At 38.7% G+C, this 23,162-nt stretch overlaps 1 protein-coding gene across 1 annotated transcript in view; it reads left to right on the top strand.

The window, feature by feature from the left end:
• The window catches only part of APBB1IP (amyloid beta precursor protein binding family B member 1 interacting protein), a 67,176-nt gene that overhangs the window by 18,401 nt on the left and 25,613 nt on the right, over positions 1-23,162 (top strand). The window contains exons 3-9 of the mRNA XM_069859455.1: positions 2,187-2,274; positions 4,091-4,380; positions 6,292-6,369; positions 8,324-8,483; positions 12,114-12,235; positions 20,308-20,382; positions 22,052-22,195. Coding sequence (XP_069715556.1) covers positions 2,187-2,274; positions 4,091-4,380; positions 6,292-6,369; positions 8,324-8,483; positions 12,114-12,235; positions 20,308-20,382; positions 22,052-22,195 — 957 coding nt within the window. The remainder of the gene's footprint in view (positions 1-2,186; positions 2,275-4,090; positions 4,381-6,291; positions 6,370-8,323; positions 8,484-12,113; positions 12,236-20,307; positions 20,383-22,051; positions 22,196-23,162) is intronic.

Here is a 23,162-nt window from a genome sequence, read left to right as displayed (position 1 = left end):
TACCTCCTCACATTGGACACAGCACTGTTACAAATGCAGGTGATGAGAGTAAGAGTGAACCTCTTCTTCCTCCTCTCATTGGTGCAGTACTGGGTAGGATGGGACATGTTCCTAAAATGGAGACTGATCCCTCCTCCTCTCCAAAGTTCTGGCATCACCTCATTATGGTATGGGAGAAGGAGACAGGCATGCCTGAAAGGCTGAAAACTTTCAGATAACAGACTTGTATCTGTTAATTCCTTTAGATTCTTAATTTCCAAAATGAGACTGTAGAAAGCTGTTCATCCTTTTTAACCAATCTGTCTATTCCTAAAGTAAGTGTAAATGATGGAAGCACACAAAGATGCCCTCACATTGCATAACAGGAGTGAAAAGTGAATGCAAATTCAGAACTGGGCTTTCCTGCTATTTCTGTGTACTTCAGTTTCAACATTTTTTTAGCATTTCAGTTTTCTCTTTAATTTCCCTTTGCATGTACTTTTTTTTTCCTTCACTTTTATGATCATTATGACTTCTTGTTACATAGGTAATGGAAGTATTTCTTTTATGTTCTTACAGTCTGTTTCCTCAGTACTTTTTAAGCTCTACCTTCCTTCCTTTTTTCTTTTTTTTTACGGGCACTGTAAAACTATCTCATGTGCTTAATTTCTCCTTCTTCCCCTATTTATACCATGCTTATTTTTACGAAAGTGAGTAGTATTGACACAGAAGCAGTGTTTAAAATTATCACTGCTTTGGTTTCCAGCTCTGTATAACTTCAGAGGAAACCAACATGTCCTGGGTGGGAAACAGGTGAAAAGAGCCGCCAAGAAAAACATTTACATTAATTTTCAGACGCCTGTCTGGTTCAGACAACTCTGAGAAATGTAAATACCTCTAATCAAATTGAATATGACCACCAGGAGACGAACTTCTTGCAGGGACATAGAACAAAGATATAGCTTGTAGCATATATAAGGTAACCCTTCCATTCTGTGCAGCATCGATAAGACATCAACAGGGAAACCGTGTCCTTGGCATTTTGAGAAGAAGGACGGTCAACTGGAGAAAATCCAGAGGAAATTGATGGGAATGATGAGAAGGAAAACAAACATATGACCTATAAGGAAAGATTACACAAGGGTTTTCTAATCTGGAGAAGAGAAGAGTGGTGATCATCTCGAATGCATCAAAGGCTGCATCAGAGCAGAAAAAACCTTATGTCCACAGAGAATAGGATAACAGGGAATGGTCTTTGGCTGCAACAAAGAAGTTTAGGATGAGCATCACAAGTTTTGATGACAGGAATAGTGATTGTAACAATCTATGGAATAGATTGCCAGGGGCAATGATGGAATTTATCTAATAGGAAGCTTTTAAAATCTAGTTGGGTATATCTTTTTGAAGTATGACCCAGATATAACTGACCTGCCTTAGGACAGGGGCACAGTCTATACAGATCCTTGAAATTCCTCTCAGTCTTATCTACAGCGTTTGCTCATTAGAGCTATCACCTTCCTTGTTGTGGAAGGGAGAATTTATCTTTTCCTGCCTCCACTGTATGCGCTTTTCCTAACTTGTGAAGCACCAATTACCTGCCTACTTCCTAAACAGCAAGCCACAAACTAGGAATTCTGTATTTAACAATACAGATTTGCAGTTTTCATTGCAAACAGCAGCATGTTTTCTTGTTTGTTCTGTTTGGGTATTATTTTTGTAAGCAGCATGAGAAAACAACAGCTAGGTTACTTCTATAGTAGTAAATAAAGCACTCTGGAGCTCAAGTGTGCACCCAGCTAAACTCTTTCAACACCTTCCCCATGGTCCCCTTAAAAAACCCACCAAAACCTAAAAGTCAGTCTGGCTTTGTCCACTGTCTCTATTAGAAACAGCCCTAGCCTCTGCTGTTCCCCACACCAAGCCCAGTTGTTGCCTGACAGGAGTTGCAGTCATCATGGCTCAGTGTTGTATTGAGAAGCATGCACATCATTCAGCACTTCATGTGACTCTGAGACAGTGCTCAAACCCATGTCGTGCCCCATTTTGTTTGCCATTATAGGCATAATCTCAGAAAGCAGTGTTGTGTCATTCTGTTTCTTGAAGAAGAATCTATTCTGTTAGGCAAATGCAGGTAATTGTTTTAAAAATGTTAGTGTATCATAGTAATTATGTCATCAGATACCTGTTTTTTTCTTCTGTCTTAACAGAGTTTAGGAGTGGAGACTGTACAACCTCCATCCCCCAAAGTGTCCAACAATGAATTTAGCTTTACAGTTGGTTTTAAAGATTTAAATGGTAAGTAGCTGAATGGACTCTTTCATGCTTTTAATGCTTATTTAAAATACCTCCTGGCAGCAAATTAAAAAAAAACAAAAAAACAAACAAGCAAAACCAACTTCAGACATCCTTGATTTTTAAAAAAAAAATCAAACACCACAAACAAAAAAGGCAGTTTTGCTGGAGGGGAAGGTATATTTGTGTTCTCAATTTAGGAAACTTCAAAGAGACCAATTTTTTTTTTTTTTAAAGCAGCATTGCTCAGTCTTATACAGGAGTTAGACTCTTAAAATTGTCTGACTGTAAAGGAAAGCAAAAATGAGAAGTCTCCCAAAGAACTTCCTAAAATGCAGCCTTTTTAATGTCAAGATTTAAATTAATAGAAGACAAAGTTTCTTAATGTGAGGTCAGAGCTGCACAGGCGTTTTTGTCTAGTGGAAGTATTGGCTTCAACTACTTCCATTTTATGTTGCTTGTTCTCAGTCTGGTTCGCATTGCCGCTTTTGCATGTACAGCTGCTTATTGAAGTTGTGTGTCAAACCAAATGAGGGAATTTATCCAAGTTTTAAAAAAAGAACCCTCCCTTTGGTTTTCTTTGTGGGATGTCTTTCTTTTTGCTGGACTCTGGTTACATGCATTTGCCCGAGTTGGTTTCAACCTGTGTTCTAGTCCCAGAATCACTTCACTATTAAGCTACCTAAATGCCTCTACCAGCAAAGTTGGTAGACGTAGAGAGCATCATAAGCCAACATTCCCACTGAAAAGAAAAGCATATGAAAATACTCCATTAGCATTACAGTTAAACTGAGACAGTCTAGTGACATATTCACACTTAGTGTGATTAATGATCTTTATTGGACCATATTAGCATTTTTGACTATCAAGTTCAGTGCTCTCAATCCCTTTACAACTTAAAGCTTTCCCAATTTGGGATTTTTTTTTTTTACTAGACTGTTCTAAGAGATTTAAACCACTTAATCTGTTTGTTCTTAAAGAACGTGTCTCTTCTAGAAAGGTAAATCATCCTACAGGATGTTGTTTCACAGATTCTCTTATACCATGGCTAGTTCAAACAATCAAAGAAGAATTTACATATGAAGTTCCAGTATAGGATTTATCTTATACTCTGAGTAGAAGACAGAAAGCAAAAGTTTACAATATTTCTATCTGTTTGACAAGGTGCTTTTGAAAAGACTGTCTTGTTTGTTCTTTGCTTAAAGAATCCTCAGATCCCTGCATGTTACATGAGATATGTCACAGATGTTGATCACACAATTACCGATGTGCTGTAAATAATACCATACAATTTTTTGTATCTTAGTGTTCTGATTCTGCTTCATGTTAATGTTAGAGCTGTAGAATAGTAGTGATATATGAAGATAGTCTTGATCTAGGCCTTGGTTACACAGTTTGTTGTGTGCTATTCAAAAATTTACTAAGCATTTGTGTATATACTTAACTTAAGAGGAGTAAATGGTATAATGGGAGCTAATGGAATATCTTGCACCTGTACCACTAAGCATGTGCCCAGAAACCTTGTTGGATCAGGGCCAGGTTTTGCAGTATCATAGGAGCCTGAGACTGTGTCACTGAACGTGAAGCTTCCTGTCCTTTTTAATTTGTATTCATAAAATTCCTTGTACTCTGAGCTTCAGTGTGACCAGATTAATGGCTATTCCTAATTTTGCTTGAACCCATTTCAAATGTTATTTCCTTTCCCATAACCCTTGTATCTAACAGGAATCATGCCTTCTGCACTTTAATCTCCACTGAACTGGAAACATAGTGGTTTGCATTGCACTCACTCTGACACATTTTGTAATTTTCTTTACAGAATCCCTAAGTGCCCTAGAGGACAAAGACCTGGATGCTTTAATGGCTGATCTTGTAGCAGACTTAAATGATGTTGAGCAGGGAACTTTACAGGCCCAGAAAACTTCTGACAACCAGCAAAGTTCAGTCACTCAGCCTTCAACAGGCTTGGATAGTGACATTTATTCTAAATCAAGTCCCTATGTTACCATTACTGGACAGTTTGAGGATGACTTGCCCCCTCCACCTCCAGAGCCTGATTTAGACCTTCCACCACCACCACCACCACCTCCTCCTGAACCGCTCACCCAGGTAAGTCTGGGTAGTGCCTTGTTCTAAGCATTCAGTTGGTATTGTAGTTTTGCAAGTGGTATTTGGTATTGGAACAACAGCGAACATTCCAGGTAGAAACATCTAGGGAAGGTTCTGGAATGCTGAAGTATGTATGAACTGTGGAATGGGAATTTTCTCTTATTGTGGAATCAGCAATTTCTGCCCATTCCTTCACCTTTCTAGTCATCATTTTGATAGCCCTTAAGAAAGATATAAATCGTTGCAAATGGTTTACTGTAACAGAAAACTTGTCACTGATTTTTTTTTTTAATAAGCGCTGATCAGTTAATACCTTCTCATATAGAACTTGGCTTTGGCCTCAGTGCAAAGCATGGCCAAAGATTTCACCATCTTGTGAAGGTTTCACTGTGTTTGTTCATTGCAGTCTGTGCTATTGGTACTGGTGAGACAGTTCTGTGGGTATTTCCCAAATCCATCCCTGGGCTTGTTTGTTTCTAGCAATAGGAAAAACTGTTCAGTTGTGAAGAACCCAACGCTTGCTAGGAGACTGTGTGCAAGGCTGAGCACAAGAAGTACTTCTCAAAATCCCAACATAGAATCACTCTGCTCTTCTTGGTCTTGTCTTTGAAAAGAAGTAATAAAGACCATCTGTAATATGGGACAAATGCTTTTTACTTAAGAGGTGCTAAAGTTATCAGTACATACTATTTGTAAACAATGGGCTTACATTTACATTAAAATTTCAGACTTATCACAGCCTTCTCTATGTTTGCGTTTCTTGCAGAGCTGTTATAACAACTGAAATAAAAAGTGGTATTTCTAGTATAAGTATTAGAAGCTTGTTTCTTTAGCATGAGGTTGTGGAGAGGGAAATAATGTAAGAATTGTGCCCTATCACAAACCTGTGGGGAGAGAAGGAACGTTAGAAGAGTGATGCAGCTCAAAAAAACTTGAATCTGGAATTATGAAAGATCTAAAAGTATCTCTTTCGGTATTCATATGTGTAATAACTATGATGCAGAGAAGATGTTTACATTTGGGGAATAGAAGGATTTAAGAGAATGTGAAAAGTCCTTTGTCAGCCCATGTAAGATTAGTCAGTTTTGCTTAAAACCATGGGCATTTCACTGCAGTTTGAAAATCCATACAAACTGAATATGAATCCCCTTGACAGCACTGTGGCCCCTGTGTTTAGCATCATACAGCAGACATTTAGCAAAGGAATGTAAAATTTGGTAGGAAGAGGATCTTCCTTATTTTATAAAAAGTAATTCACTGGGTATGGCTTCATTTGAAGAGTGAAAGTTGAACACGTGGGAGGAACTTTGCCTTTTTTCTGTATCTCAAAGATAATAGTTAACTTCCTGTCTTAAAGGGATATCAACATTTACAAAAAAATCAGTTAGACGGCTTCAGATGCTGAAGTCTTTTATCGACCTAGAAGAGATGCTATTTAGTTCTGTCCATTGTCCTACAATTGTCCCCATCTTGATTTAGACTTACGACCTTTAAGGAAGTACAAAGCTTCTACATAGTCTGGTTTGGAAGTGGAGGAAGGGTGGTCTGGAAGGGTGGCTGATTAGGTGGGCTGAGATTGGCTAACCTGCCAGAGTCAAAGGTAGTAATCAATGGTTTGCTGGCTGATAAGAAGTGACATCTGCACTGTGGCTTTTATTCTTTAATGTTTTCATCTGTGACCTGAGTGATGACCTAGAGAATCATCAGATGTGCTGAAGATGCTTTTTATTAAGGGGCAAGGAAGCACAGACAAGACAGTTTTCAGTAGTGGAGGGCAAGGATCTGAAGTTGGAAAGCAAGCAAGCCTTGTGTTCTGGATATAAATAACAAGAAACAACCCTTTTCAGGTAAACATAAACTGCTAGCCTTGTTTAACAAGAACTATACCAGATAATCTTGGGTTTTTTTCAGGAAGAACAGGAGGCACAGGCTAAAGCTGACAAGATTAAACTTGCGTTGCAGAAACTCAAGGAAGCCAAAGTTAGAAAGGTAAGCCTTAAAATAGTGAAATGCTATTTCTAATGAAGAACTACCAACTAAGTATCTACTGTCATTGTTCTCAACAACAGAATTCTTACTAAAATCACTAGGCTTTTTATTGGTTTGTCTGTAACTTGAAACATTTAAAGATATTCTGTGGAGCTGTCTTGTCATCTGTGTGAAGAGAAGTCTAGGAGAATGTTGCCTGTGGGGGACTTATTTTTAAAGTGGGCTTGGAAAATAAAAGACTCTGCCTCTTTTTTTTTCCAGTGTTGGGGCAAAGCCCACTCTTCTGATAGGCTGCTTTAGAGAAAGTGGATTGTATATAAAAATGTTGCTTACTTATTGCTGGAATCAGCACGGCATATTAAACTTTTCTTCTACAGAGCATGTGGGTTTAGCTAATCCCAATTAAATTCATGAAGGTGTTCTTGCTGAATCTTTTCACAGCAGTGTAGTAATGTACAAGGATAACAGAAATTATTTTAGACCAATGAATCAGAAAGCTTCCAGCCAGTGTCTGCACAGTGCTGCAGCATGTCATGCAATTATGCCCATTCATCCTAAACTAGCATTCCAGCTGAACTCAGCAGAAGCTGCGGATGTTCAGTACCTCTGAAAAATGGATATGAACTAAAAACAGTCATTCTGTTTGAACACCTGATTTCACTGTGGGGGTGGCCAAGCACAGCCACAAGCTTCCGAGGGAGACTGTGGAGTCTCCCTCTTTGGAGATACTGAAAAACCGTCTGGACAAGGTCCTGGACAATGGAGCCTAGTTGGCCCTGTTTGAGCAGAGGACTGGGCCGAAAGACCTGCAGAGGTGCCGTCCAATCTCAGCCATTCTGTGATTCTGTGAAGATGGAAGCTGCATGCATGTTTCTGAGCAGTCAGGTGTAAACAGACAAAAATACCCTTTTTCCCCAGGCATGTTGTAGATTATTCATGCACAACATTTCTTTTTCTTTATGATCTGTACTATGGCTCAGTTGCTTATTTTAGAGAGGAAGAAACTTACAAAGGTTGGAATCAAAGCAAGTTCACATTTTTTTTACATTTGCTTTTCCGTTCAGAGATAGTGTAGATTTTCCCTTGAGGATCATCACTCTCTGCTTCTACCTGATCTATAATGCAGATTGTCTCTATAGTACCAAAGCTGCTTATGCACACCTTTAAAATAAGGAGCTTTTCAACAAGACCATATGGAGAAGTTCTCCCAACTCACCAGTTTAGTTCCATTTCCCATGTACCAATCCTGTAGGCATTTTTTCTTCTGTTTTCAGTATTATTGGAGCATTTTTAGTGCTTTCATTGTAATGTATTTGCTGTTCTTTATAACGTTTTATCTACTTCAGCATATTGTTGTATTGTTCCTCTCTGTCAAAAAAAGTACACAGTTTCTAATTTAGCAAGTACTTCACAATATGAAGAAATAATGAGTATCTTAGGTTAATTTGGTCAATACGAGCAAACTCATCTATTTGCTTATTGATGGGTGTTGGACTACTGTCCATCTTAGTACAATCTGATTTCAGGTTAGTCTGTTGGCATGGCAAGATGCTTCCATTTTTTTTATAATTTAAAACTAAACTCTCTGCATTTCTTGCTTACAGTATGGGCACTGTGCTTTTTTACTTGGTTTCCTATCAAGTATTTTCCTTAATTGCATATCTAGTAGATTTAGAGAAGAGATTAAATTTTGCATTTTCTCCATAGCAGCTTCACCTTTCCCAAAGTCATGCATGGGACTAGGTTCAATCTCCTTTTTTTTGAGAAAAGGTCTTTATTTTGGTGGCAATATAACATGAAAGCTTCCAAGCTGTTTTATTCCCTTAGCTCACTGTGGGACAGAGCGCCTTTGAATCAATAACAACCTTCATCTTTCTTATCTGTGTTACCAGATTCAGACTAGCCTTTCACTTGCTTCTGAAATTAACTGACTCTTCTATGACTCTGTACTCAGCTTGTTATCAAGGTGCACATGTATGATAACAGCACAAAATCACTAATGGTGGATGAGCGTCAGGTGACACGAGATGTTTTAGACAATCTCTTCGAGAAAACCCACTGTGACTGCAACGTCGACTGGTGTCTGTATGAAATGTACCCAGAGCTGCAGATTGGTAAGTGGCATAGGGACAGAGCATACAGCAGATAGATACAGTGCATCTTATGTTATGGGTAATCTCAAAGTGGTAATTAATAAGATTTCTCATGCCCACGTGTCCGCTGGTGTTGGAACATAGTAGTCTCTAAGGTAAGGGATGCTGCAGGAATGTACTTGGGCTGTTCTTACGGGTAGAAGTGAGCTTTCCATTTGTCCATGCTGTGAGCTGCAGAAGGCTTCTTTTCTCTCACCATTTCCATTACTCTGTTTTACACAAAATGAAGGGGACATTTGAATTTCGCTGTTTTTCAAGGCAATGACATGCCCAACACATCAGTACTTAACTCTACTCTTTGAAGAGAGGGTGCAGTGCTGAAGTGCTGTCAGCAGGCTGTGACATGCTGGCCAAACAAATGTTGTCATTAAACAAGACTGACTGAGAAGTGTTTCAGTTATTTCTAATGCTTTTCATTTGTGATAGTCATTTTCTTAAGTGTAATTGTAAACAGGGTATCATTCTGTGACGGAGGTGCAGCTCTGCTGGTGGTACCTCATGATTTAGGAAGTAACTAACCTAGCCTCCAGGTCCCTAGGAAATGCCTGTTCAGAACTTAAGTATTGTTTGGTGAAACTTACTGAGTTTTGTTTCTAAAAGACTTCAAGGCCTGATTAAGAGTGGAATATTCTCTCTTTGTAAGTTATTTCAAAATCTTTTTATTGTCCAAGCTGTAGAAGTGTTCGCATCAGAAGGAAAAGGAAAATTACCATAACTTTCTTGCAGGGTGATATCTGACCTAGAGAAACACGAAATTGTAAAACAGCCCTTAGCATTCTCAGTTTAGACTCCCAGTAGAGATATAGAAATGCAAAAAGAAATTTAAATATCTATATTACATTTTAAAAGAGCCCCAGGAATAATCACCCTGCCAAACTAAAACAAAGAAATGTAAAAATAGCTGGAAAAATCCTGACTGCTTATGAGCAAGTAGGTACTTATCTGCTTGTAAGAATGACACAGAGAATAACTGCCGATCTGTTCTTTCCACTGCATTAAGATGATACATAAGCAACATTGCTGCATTCTTTTGAACATGCTTATCTTAACTAAGAAAAGACTGAAAATGTCATTAGACCCTAGAAATATCACAAATGTCACTGTGAATAATTTTAAAGTGTTTTCCTGTCTTGGAAAGTTGTTCCCTCTTGTCTAGCATGACATGGACTAACATTTGTGAGTGTTTGAATGACAGGATATAAACAGATTATTTTCTGAATCTCCATAATCATTGAAAAGAATGTTCTTGTGTTTCTTCATAACCTGGATAGACATTTTGAATTCCCCAGCACATAATTAAAACTGAAGGCATCAGGGAGAACATACGCTGCAAACATTGGAGTTAATGGTTAGACTGTTTTGGTTTTTTTTTGTAAGTAAGTGAAAATTACTTGTGTTACTTTAAGTCCTAGTGAATGATAGGTGCCTTGCATTACGGGTAGGGTATTGGCATAGTAAGGAATTACTCTCATAATGAAAAAAAACCTGTTTTAAAAGCCAAGACAGAAGAAGAGTGGGAAAGAAAATAAATCAGTAGTCAGCTCGTAGACTTTTCCTTTTTTCCTAAACTTCTAATGCAGATGTCTATCACCAAGTCCAAGTCAGCTAGGAATGGGGCCTTTTTGTTTGGAGAAGGGAAATTCAATATGGATGGAGTGGTACATATTCTTTCTTCTGCTTCCAGTGCACAGCACCATGCAGTTAATTTTGTTCAAAATCAAAACAATATGAACTATTCTTTATTCTTGTCAGTATACTTCTTGGCAGTTCCAGATAGCTCTATTACTATCATCGTGCTTAGAAGACAGGCTCTCCTGCACTTTCTCTTTCTGCCTGCTTTTCATGTTAGTGTTCAGGAGAATAAAATTATGTTTACTTTAAGAAGCAAATCTGAGCAGCAGATATTCAGGCTGAACTGAAGGTCCAATCTAGTTTTATATCAGAAGATCCTTGACAGAGTATCTTATACATACTGCTATTTTGAAAGATGATCTTTGCAAATAAAATTCAGTTTTAGATTTATTGTATGTTGAATATTGCAGATAATTTCAGTACTGAGATGGTGATACAACACCAGGTCATACATACCAGTATGTATTTTGCAATAAGGAGCATTGCCTTATAATTGGCATCCAGATTTTACCTTTTTGTAACAATAATTATTAAAAAGACTCTTCTAAGGAGGGTAGGATCATAGGTTTTACATTAAGAAAAGCCTTGTTCTGGAAATGTGCAAACAAAAGTATTTGTGACAAAAATTGGCATTAAATAACTAGCATTATGACCTGAGAGTTATTTTGCAGCTATCCTGGACTATAGCCTACTGTTTACCCTTAAATCCGTTACTTGGATTTTATATGGTGCTTTATATTTCCAGTGCATTACAGAAGTATCAGCTGCTAAATGAGTAGTGTTATGTCATTTGTATTGTTTTGTTACTATGTATAAGTGAACTGGCCCTGCAGATAATCTCATTTTGTGAATTTAATTAATTCACAACTTTTAGTTTTGATGGGACAGACTGAACCCTTGTCAAAAGTAACAAAAAGTGTTAAAGAAACCCTACAAAATGGATGCACTGTTATCTTCTCTTGTACAAGGCCAATCTAGGCCATTGAAAGATGTGATCAGCACAGACCACTGAAATGGGAGTACAGCTGTTCCCAGGGAACTGCCAAAATCATACTGAAAACTGGAGCCAGATTAATTCCCTGCCCCAGTACTGAATTTGTAGAAAAATGCAGTTTGGGTTGTTCCAAAATTACCTGTCAAATTATGCTCAATTCATTTCCCTTTCAAAGGGGGTTTATGTGACTGTTCAACTAATTTATACAAGTGAAACCACAGAAGAGATCAGAGTTGCCTAACCTCAGCATACCCCGTGGCTTTTCTGGGTGGAGGATCTGGGTTCAGATCTGCTCAGGAAGGGAGAGAACTAACACTAGATCTCCCACATCTCTGGTGAGTTTTGTTAACTACAGAGATGCTGGGTGAAACAGTGTGTATCTTCACATCAGTTCTCAGTCTGTCTTACTATTTCCTCTGTTTTGCTTTTTCTGTTTTTAAATACAGTTGCTTGAAAAAAAACATTTTATTTTCAGTGCATAGAATTGTTCCTGACAAAAAAACCAGTGTTTCATGCATTCCAATAAGTAAAAAGACAAGGAAATGAGTTTTTACTGGTTTTTTTTTCAGTTTAGCAGCTGAATTGAATATATACCCCCCCCAATCATACTGAAAACCTTAAAAACCAAAAGCAAAAAGCCGTTGAGATGTATGGATGTAACTGTCTGCTCCTAGCAAGTCACTGTTTCCATCCTTTGTGGTCTTCAGGCAACAGCACGGAGTTGCAGGAGGAATCCAGGAGCGTGTCAGAGCTACATAAGGCATCCTCTGTAGCTGATTTTCCCTTCCACGTGACACTATTTTTATGTGGGTTTGCTCCCTTCTGTGCAGTGGAAAAGAGTGCTGGGCTGTTCTGCTCTGAATGAACATCAGATAATGATTGCATTCTTACACAAGAATTCCTGCAGCCTCAGGAGAGGGGAGAGAGAATTTGAGTGTCTTACATTACCTCTTCTGTCTCTCCAGAAAGGTTTTTTGAAGACCATGAAAATGTTGTTGAAGTGTTGTCAAACTGGACTCGAGACACTGAGAATAAGATCCTATTTTTGGAAAAAAGTGAAAAATACGCTTTATTTAAAAATCCCCAGGTAAGCTAATGTGTTATTTGGATAAGAGTCTAAAATCATGTAAGTTAGTCTGTATGCTGCTTATTGCATAAATCATTCAGCTCTATTTGGAATGAGAGAAAGCAAACCTTGGACTTCCAAAAAAAACCCAAAACCAAATGAAAATATTGAATACAAAGATTTGAAAATTAGTGCTTTCTATTATTTTCTGATACTATTTTAAAGTCCCATCTGCAATGGTAAAAAAAGAAGCAGGTAGTTCTCTCCTGGTACAAGCTGTTGCTCTCAGAACAGGGGTGAGATGGCATAGCTGTAAAAACCTGTCCTTTGTCATTGCTACTCTTTGTCCACTATTTATGCTGATGAAAATCGACATTTCTCTGACAGTCTAGTTTTTGCCAGTTGTATGCGAAACTTAATGAGACTGTGCTCAGTACTACAGAGTCTTTATCTCTGGTTTTCATTTAGACTGGGGAAGAGAACTGGGTGAACTGTAACTTGTGTGCCCAAACTTTGTGAAAAGAGGGTCTACACACTGATTTGTGTCAAATGATCCAGGATAGATGTATACGCAAATCACTTATTTCTTGTGGTACGTGGTCAAAACCTTATTAACAAACATACAGTTGATGGATTCTGGGGCACTAGATCTTTTCGTCTTGTTAGTGAACTGTTAGCTTACTGAGCATCTGGTTTGTTCCTGAGGGCAACAAGAGAAAAATGAGCAATTCTGCATTGCCAAAAAAATGAGTCAAATATATCATTTGGCAGCAAATCTCACCAAGCTGCTCATTAGGAAGCTTTTTTTCTGAATGAGCCAGTATTTCAAATGAAACCTGCAGAGAGGAAGTTTCTTTTGTTGACATAACAAGTGTCCACAGTCAGAGAAAGAAAACTTACCCTGCCGTATACATGAATAGATGTTGATTTTTAGTATGAAACAGCAAAGCCAAATCTGGAAGCAAAACATACATAATGGCTCAAGGTATCCTACTTTTTGATGTGCATAAACATATCTAGCAGCAGAGATTCAATTGTGTATTTGATTCATAGACTAATAGTGTTATTTGGGCAAATGGCTTAGGGAAACGCTGTGAACCTCCTATGGGTCATAAATCTTTGATGACGGTTCTGGGCATTTTGATTGCAATGAACTTTAGAAATAAACATGACCTAAGCCAAAACCAGAATAAGAGTGTAGCTCTGTCCTCTCATCTGAGAACATGCTGAGCTTGATCTGGACATGTCTGCAGTCCTTGAGCTTCAGCCCCTTTCCTGTAAGCTCTAAAATGAACAGTCTAAGGAAACTGGATCAGTTGCGATTATCATACTGTTGAAATATTTTGCATGTAATAAAGTTTAACCATCTGTCAGGCTTAGTAAATTCAAACATTATGAGACAGGCAGAATAGTACAGTCATATTGGCAGTTTGTCTTTTGGCAGAAAGTAATCAGTATTTTACAGACACAGCTCAGGCTCAATAATGAAACATGGTAAAATACATGATCTGGAGTGAGCCCCTAAAAGGTAAACCAAATGGAAATGCTGAGTTGGTGGAGGGTGGTGTGTATGATTATCTAACTACTTATGAAGATCATTGTGTAACCAATAGGAAACTGAAATCCTGTGCTCTGTTACTGTATTCCTTGTATATTTGGCCGCCTTCTCCTCCTAGGTCAGTCAAGGTTGCCTCGAAAACTCATTTTGTGAGTACAGAAATCGCAGAATGCTTTTCTCAACACAGCCAGTGGTGGTAATGCAGCACCAGTTGGATTTCTTCTTGGTCTTGTTTCATGTGCACTCTGTTGGAGGTTGTCTGAGGAGATCTCACAGCTTTGTAACCTGCAGATAATTTTCAGGGGAAAAAATTCCAAAGTTGGCCAGGTGTTTACAATTTACTCTTAGACAAACTGGTGATACGAAAGTTTCATTACAGAGCTCTGATGCAATTAAATGCTTTTAAAAAATCTTATTATAAAGATGTCCAAATGCATTGCTGATACAAGCGGGCCTCTGCGAAGGTCCATGACCCATGGCAATATGCATTGTTTCTTTCTGTGAACTAGTTATGTACGTGGTATAAACTCAGCAACAATTAATTATATGTGTTTCATTTTCTAAGGAGGAATTGAGGTTTTGAAATGCAGAATTTATTCTCTGTGCTAGCAATAGCTAATGCTGGTGGCTTTTTTTGAAGATTGTCATTCTTGTCATGCAGTACTCTAATATTTTTCTGCAACTTTGTTTCTGAAAACAGTTTTTTAAAGTATTTGGAATACATTTTAGGAAAAGCATCTGTAAAACCCTTGGGTGTCCCTTTCTTCATGAAGATAGGCACGCTTTTGCCCTTTCCTCACTGTAATATAAATTACCCTGTAGTGAACTCGCAGTCAAAGATCGTTCCATGAATGGCATGAGTGACTCATTGATAGAGGTGGAGCGTCACAAGTCTGTGACTAAGGAGTGAAACAAAAATACGTATTGGTACATGTGAATGAAGAAAACCTTTATAACACTGAAAAGGTGATGCTTTGTCATGAGGCTGAGTAGTGCTGTGCTTGACTTTAGAAAGGAAATGCTGTTGGGTCTCAACACCTCTTTTCTGAAAGCTCAAAGAATAGTTTTCAGCTAAAAAGGACTCTTAAAAAAAGAAAACTATAGGAAACGGTTTTGTTTCATTTAAACGGGATTATTTTTAAGGGGCAGTTGAACCTAAACTCCTGACTGTAAATGCAAGTCATGTTCTCAGAACACTATTTTTGCTTGAGTGTATTTTGATTTCCCATGTTTCTCTTCTACTGTTATAGGCAGACAGGATAAAGTCAAAAAGTGCAGGTGACAGTATTGGACAGTATTTATGAAAATTAATGAAAATCTGCACAGTGAGTGTTTTTCTGCCTATGCTCCCTCATATGTAAGCCAAAAGCAACAGCTATACCTTCCAATAGAGTACTCATACACTGAATTGACATTTTGTCTTTCAAAAAGCAAAAGAACTAGACAGCGTGAGAAGGAGACGGAGTAAGAATTTGTAACATCTTCCATAACAGGACAGCTGTAATGAATTTCATGCTTGAATATTTATTTTTAAGTCAGTGTAACTGGGCTATTACCCACCAGGTGATACTTCTGGTTTTCACCACTTTGGCCGCCTTTATGGATCAACATTTTTCTTTTGTCTCCACTGTTACCCAGTGAAGGGAACACAGAAGGGTGGCAGGGAACTTGGTTATTGGGTGTGCTGGCAAATCTATAAAAAATAGAAGTGAGAAAAGGGAAGTGTTTTTCACTGTACTCCCATTGTTTAGTAATCTTAATTTCTCTCTCTGTTAGGTGATCTTAGACCACAGTGTAGTTTCAAGTTGAAGATGCTATTTCAATTAATATTTTTTATTTTCTACCTTCTGTAACACAGAAGCAGTCTTTACACATTTTGATTTTATTTTTTTTTACACGTTGACTTCTAGTCAGCTTGTTACGTGCTTCGCTTAAGCTGCATTCTAGCATATGCATGTCTTCCATTTGTTCTGCGTTCCCTCTCCCTTTAATGATGAAAACCATCATCCTCAAGGCATGAAAAGTGAGCTGTGGTGATTCCTTCAGGTATTATAGAATTAAGTAAACAGAGTTGCATATCAGTTTTTGGGGGCTTCAGAAGAGCTTTGTCTTCAGCTTCACTTATTTGTGATCTTCAGAGCAATCATAGGTTATCTTCTAGTATTTTTAATGTGCATTTTTTTAGGGGGCACTTTATGATACTGCTTGCAGCTATGGCCATGTTGTGGTTTATTTTTTTCTCCACAAACCATGTTGTGTTCAGTACGCAGTTGCAATGAGCTGAAATGAGATGTAAGCTGACCAGTTCTTGCCTCCTTCCAGGTGCAGTTTGAATGAGCGTAAACAGGCAGCTTACTGCCCAAAGCCATGAGTATGGAGGAGCTGCCTTGTTTGCTGCATACTGTTACAGACCTTGCAGATCTTCTGGAAAAATAGTTTCAGTAGCCTGAAAGCAAAAATGCCACCTAAGTGGAAGGTGAAGCAGAGGGAGGATGATGCCTTGAACACCTATTTTTTGCTATGTGCTGACAAGTAGCTGCTGCATTCCAACTTGGATGGGTCTGTGCATGAAAAAAAGATGAAAGGTTTGAGAGATGTGCTGTTTCACTTAGGAAGTACTTTTTTTACAGATATTGAGACCCGGAACACCAACCAGAGAGTTTGGCATGGCAGTAATTAAGGTTACTATTTCCACCATTATCCAAGTTTGGTTTGCTTACATGCCAGCAGAGATGTTCTCTAAAACAATTGAAAACATCTGTCTTCCACTGTCTAGAGAAAAGGAGGCTGAGGGGAGACCTTATCACTGTCTACAACTACCTGAGGTTGTAGTTAAGTGGGTGTTGGTCTCTTCTCCCAAGTAACAAGTTATAGGAGAGGAGGAAATGACCTCAAGCTGAGCCAAGGGAGTTTCAGATTAGATATAAGGAAAAATATCTTCACTGAAAGGGTTATCAGACACTGGAACGGGCTGCCCAGGGAAGTGGTTGAATTACCATCCCTGGAGGTATTTAAAATAGATGGGTAGATGAGGTGCTCAGAGATAGAGTTTAGTAGTGGACAGCTTGACTTCATGGTCTCAGAGGTCTTTTCCAACCAAGTGATTCTGTGATTCTGTGAACTGGTCTGGGGGGTGTAGGCACAGGGAACAATTCAGCAAAAGTGCTCAATTGCTCATCTCTGCAGCAAATAACCTCAACAGTGCAAACAAAGCAAACCCAAAGACAAAGTATGCCAGCATACTTTGTTTTGTCTGCCAAAGTAACACTCCCGAGTTTGGGTTTTTGAGGGCTTTCAGCCTAGGAGGATGAATCCATCCTGTTAAGTAAACTCAGCTTTCTATCCAGAGGAAGATACTTGTCTTTTGATTGTAAAAAGTAGTTAATCCTCAGATCTGTAGACATAGGCAGAGAGCTGCCCTCTAGCCACATCTTGTCCCATTAATGACCTGACATCCCAAAGCAAAATGCATTTTGCAGTGGTGTCCTCAGACAGAAATGAGCTTGCCTTTTATCATGACCTTTGACTACTGGACTTGGAATGACCTCATGTGGACACATGTGGTTTGCCTCCAGTAGGATGAATGCTTCTGATAAAATAGTAGACCACACAGTGATTAAACAAGTACTGTGTACAGTCTGCTTCCCAGATTTTTAGCCATTGACAAATAGTAAGTACCATGTACTTCCAGATTTCAGGGCAGAGACGTAAAGGAGGTAATCAGTAATAAATGAAATGTGTGTTGACAAGTGAAAGATGACAGCGTACATCTGTGTAACGTTGGTTTAGGTGACAGAGCCCTAATGCAAAAGCTGCGTTGTTAGAGATCCAGCACAGATATCATTACAAACTTTCTCTCTGTACCATTGATTATGTCAGTACAGGGTGGTCTGTGTTTCTGCTAAATAAATGCCAGATGCCTCAATACGAATCAGTTGTAATCAGAGGAGCTTTGTTTTCTTATTACCAGAGCAGTGAAGGCTGACTGAACCAGATAAATGCTTTCCTTGCCAGCAATAAAGTTGATGAAGCAAGCCTTGTTGAGGCAGTGTTAAGGTGTACTTACCTTGATAAATCTTCATTGTGTATTTTAAGGGTTGTACTATGTCTTTATAATGATCTGTAGAAGAAGGTGGCTTAAAGCTTGCATGTCCCTCTACTTTCTAAATCCATCCCAAAGTCTGGTGGCCCAGGCCAGCCTAACAGTGCCCTCTGAGCTCTGTGTTCATACCTTCATCAATGCAAAAGTGGTTGTGCCAGTATCAAGCCAGCAGTGCTGTGATAGTGCTCCCTGTCAAGAAGAGCCGTCGCCCACGTACAGAGGACTTGGCTGCAGCTGCTCAGAACAGTGTCTTTTTTTCCGGTGGGATGAGTGTAGCGTTGTCACTTAGTCAGACCTGTGGTTTTGAACTGCAGATGGGCATCACTGAATGGGTTGCACCGAGAAGGCACTTTTATGCGGCTTTTGTTTTAAGCTGGTTTGCGTGTTTTCTGCTATGAATACTGTCTTCACATGTAATCATGAAGCTGAGGTCCTTAGTGTTTGCTTACCTTCATCCATGGACTGAAAATGTTTCCAGTCTGTGCCAGCCACGTGCTAAAGAACATTACTGTGTTTCCTAGCATAACTGTCTATAGTATTGAATATTAAAGTTCCTTTTCTTATGGTTGTACCAGAGACATAGCATCAGCACAGGACAAATTGCGGTGGCTGTGTTTCTGATGTCCCCTGTCTGACTTCATGTGAACTTTCATGAAAATAGTTTTTAAAGAACTGTATTTCAGATGTCCACACCTCTTCCCCTTCCTCTCCTGGTGCCCCTCCAGAAAAACGTCTGCTATGAGGCTTGTGTTCTGGCAGACAGCTGTTCACAGCATTGCTTGTAAAAGAAGATGTGGTTGTGTGGAAGAGCAGGGTTTCACTTCAGATAAACCTCGTTACTATAAACATGGTATTCTGGCAGGGCAGGCTTGCTTCTTGTTTGTTTATTTCTTATACTGTAGCAACAGCATGTTCCTTCGTTTTCACACTGCTTATTTGTCTTTTGGTAATGTTTGCATTTGTGTTGCAGTGAGTGGTTCTGGAGTTCTAGGCATATAAATATATTGCCACATTCTCACAGTCCTGAAACATGAAAAAACAGAGAGGTGAAAAGTCAGATAAACTATTTATTTTTTTCCTACACAATTGCTAAAGAGTTATAGGATTAGGAGTAAATTTTAAGTAGATAGCTTTCAAAATGTGTTGAATTTTTACAGTTTCATCTGTTTCCTAGATAACGGTGTGTGTTTGTTTCATGCCCTTTGTTCTGCAAACTTAGCTTTCTGACTGATTTCAGGAAAGTCAGTAGGACTGTCCTGTGCATCAGCTATTTTACAAACCCAAGCTCCTCTTCTGTGTTTACTTTTGTTTAGAAAATAACAAACACAAAAACTTTGAGTGTTACCTTTCTGGCTTCATGCCCATGGATCTAAATGCTACTTGATGCATGGCCCTTGATCTACCCGCTTATGTCATGCTCAGCTGCCTTACTGTGTGCAGGCAACCAGGCTTTGCTATCTGGCTGTTCGCTGTTGAGCCAAGCTGCTGCACATGTTCTGGCACAGCACGTTCCTGAGCTGTCTTCCCACTCCCTGAATTTGCATGTATGTCCAGATGCTGTCCTCTTGTCCATCTGTACAATGCAGATGGATGTAAAATGGTTTTTACCATTTAACAGAGGGTGAATTTATTTTTCCTGGTAATTGTGTGCAATGAGGCGCTGTGCTTCCTTGCTTGTGGGGGCCGACAGGCACTGGGTCCTCTGCAGGAAGCTGCAGCTTCACAACCCTCTTGTCACAGAAGTGGAAGGTTGTTTGAAAATGTAGGCTTTTGTTTCAGTAGGCTGGAGCAAAAATGCCAAGATATAGGGAGATAATTTCTTCTGATTTCTTCTAGATTTTTTAGTACCTTTTTCATAGTGTAAAAATACAGAGCATGAGCAGGGGGTTGAAAGTAAAAAAAAGTAGCTTTAGATAAAGACTGTGATATACAAGCACTTCTGTTAAAAATTAAGAGCTGAGTTATATCCAGAGTGCCAGATATGAAGTGTACAAATTACCAAATCAGGTTGTTAGGAAAAAATGCTTTCTAGACTTTTGATACTGCATTGTATTAACTGTATATCAGCAAGCAATTAAATTGTATGTTGTCTACTGCCTATAATAATATAGGAAGAGTTGAAAATTGGAATGGTGACATCAAACCCATTCATCCAGAAAAACAGCCAAAACCATAAGCCAGTGTTTTTAAAAATTTTGTAAGGCTATATGCAAAAGTAATTTTGTACTACTTTTGAATTATATTCAAAATGAAGAATTTAAACTCAAGAGCAGGCACCTGTGATTAAAGTTTTCTGTAAGAGTTCATAAGAATCTGCTGGCTTGGATGCTCAATATTGAAAGACTGAGTAACTGTTGAATATGTTTGTAGAGATTTAGTTACTTGCATTGCTGTCTTTGTAATGAACATCAATTTCTTTTCTGCCTTAATCAGAATTTCTACCTGGAAAACAAAGGGAAGAATGAAAGCAAAGAAATGAATTATAAAAACAAAGAGGCTTTGCTGGAGGTAAGCCTAAGGTGATAAGGTAAATATCACCAAAATTCTGCCACCGTCTGCATCTGCTGTACGACTGTGTGTAGTTCTTTGTGGGCAAATACATAAATTACAGGAATTTCTGTGATGGTTGATGTTTATGTCTGAGGTTTGATCTGTGGATTTTGCTCTGCATCTGCTGCTCACCATTAAAAATTAGGTTGTATCCCCTAGCAGAGAAATTAAACAATGGAGGATAATTTTTCTGTTATAGACCCCAATGCCTTGAATCGTTTTTACTTAGTGTTTCTATGAAGAGTAATGCTGTAACAATATAAGTGGTGTTATACAAATATGAATAAAGAAACAGCTGTGTCATACCCTTAGGCCAGCCCTTGTGACTTTATGTTAAGGTTGATCAGTAGCAAACTATTATCTTTTGGGTTAGGAACTTATTTACTTGTAACTACCTCAGATTATTAGCTGTACTGCAACAGAAAAAAAGCCTTTGAGCTTTTCCAGAAAGTCTGTTTAGCCTCTTTCTGCGGAAGTTTTACTTCATTTGTATGTTTGAGATAGAGGACTCTAGAGCTATGTGAAAGAAAAGATTGTCAGAGATCTTCTGACAAGCAGTTTGAATTTGCTAAAAGTTCATAAAGGAAATGCTGTTCTCAGGTGACTGAGGATTCCCATTTCAAATTAGTGCATCTCATGAAGGTGCCAGATACCAACCCACAAAGTTTTGTTAAATTATAAATGGAAACAGCGAATGATAAGTGTGTTGGCATTAAGAATTCCCCAATAATAAGTTCTTCAAGCAAACAATGAAGTACATTTGTTTTAACACTGTCATAAATGCTAGCATGTATTTCAAAGTGAAAGTAGACATTGAGGGGGATTTTTTTCTTTAGCTATTTTTAGAGCTCTAAGCAGTCTCTAAAGATTCTACAGAAGTATTTCTCTGTATAAGCTGTAGATATAGGGTGCTGGCCTCTTCTCCCAAGTGATGGGGGACAGGACAAGAGGGAATGGCCTCAAGCTCCGCCAGGGGAGGTTTAGGCTGGACATTAACGGTTGGACTCGGTGATCCGGTGGGTCTCTTCCAACCTGGTTATTCTGTGATTCTGTGATTCTGTGATTCTGTGATTAGGAAAAAATTCTTCACAGAAAGGGTCATTGGGCACTGGAACAGGCTGCCCAGGGAGGTGGTTGAGTCACCTTCCCTGGAGGTGTTTAAGGCACGGGTGGACGAGGTGCTAAGGGGCATGGTTTAGTGTTTGATGGGAATGGTTGGACTCAATGATCCGGTGGGTCTCTTCCAACCTGGTTATTCTATGATTCTATATAATAATAGAGAAAAAAAAAACAGCGGAGGAAACAACCATTCTGTTCTGTTACCTTCACTGAGCACATCTTATGTCTACTTAAAAGCTTTTGTACGTTTTTGCTTGTCCCTTCAGAAAACAGAGGATTTGTGAGCCTTCTTTTCCAGTGTGAAGGCTCAACTTGTACATCTGAGTTACCACATTAGCTTGGAAAAGTTTCTTTTGCGTTTCTAAGGCATTCATCTCCCTGGTAGCTGCCTTCCCCATGTTCACTGTCACAGTAAATGTCCTTTTTTTTTAAGGGAGCATTTTTCTGCTATTTATTACTAGGGTTAAATCAATTTATTTTGTGTACTGTTATGATTCTTTTTGCTCAGGAAAGCTTCTGTGGGACATCTGTCATTGTGCCAGAGCTTGAAGGAGCCCTTTATTTAAAAGAAGATGGAAAAAAGTCCTGGAAGAGGCGTTATTTTCTTCTACGAGCTTCTGGAATTTATTATGTACCCAAAGGAAAAACTAAGGTGAGGAAGCTAAATAATCCTTTTAGCAATAACAGTTCATGGAGGTGAAAGTGAAGAACTCCTAAGGTGACATTTTAAGAGCACTGACTGGTGAATCTGAGAGAGTTGGAGTTTTTTTGGTTTAGCTTTTGACTACACCACTTGTGCAAATACTAGAATGTAGTCATTGAATCCTGTCACGTTTCTCTTCTTTTGATTTCTATGGATAGATAAAAGCATCAATGAAATAGCACACCTCTAGAAGTCATCAGGGGAAAGAAAAACAGGACAATATCCCAGCTGATGTTATGCTGCCAAAATGCTTCACTATTCTATGGGTTCCCTCTGGAATAATATTTTAAAAGTTCTCAAGTAAACTAATTTCTTCTTGCAAAAAAGGTGGAATTCTGCTTTTTCTGATGTTGACTTTCTGCACCAGTAACCAGCATGCAGAAATGCTGTATGTTTTTTCATATAGTCTTCTTCATTTAGAGAATGTGTTGTGCTTTTTAAGACTGCCCTTTGTGTAGGAAGAAGTGAAAGAGAGGCATCCATTGACTGAATCAAATGCACTAACATTTAGTATTGCATAATATTTAAAGAGTCTGAATAGCCAGCACTGTAGAAGCAAAGGGGTTCTGGACATGTTCCACATAAGGGTGGCTTGCTTCTTATTTCCACAGTGATGAGGTAGAATACTGGCTTCTGGGACTGGTATTATTCTATTATGTTTTTTCTGTATTCTGAAAACCACTTCTGTTACAACTTACAGCTCTTCTAATGCTTTGTATTTTAGAATTCTGGTGCTCCTGATGGAGCTTTACTGTCGTGATTTGTGTTGTGAAACATAACTGTTCTGCTATTCTCTGACTAAATTACAAAGGAAAAACAAAGTTGATCACTTGCAAAGCAATGCTGTGCGGCTGCTCCAGTGAGCTGTGTTTATAACCAGATCTCAGTAAAACGCAGACCTAGATTACCTTACTGC

Source organism: Phaenicophaeus curvirostris, chromosome 6, assembly GCF_032191515.1.
Source record: "Phaenicophaeus curvirostris isolate KB17595 chromosome 6, BPBGC_Pcur_1.0, whole genome shotgun sequence".
Lineage (NCBI taxonomy): Eukaryota > Metazoa > Chordata > Aves > Cuculiformes > Cuculidae > Phaenicophaeus > Phaenicophaeus curvirostris.
The sequence above is the reverse complement of the archived record's forward strand: the minus strand, read 5'-3'. Positions and strand labels throughout refer to the sequence as shown.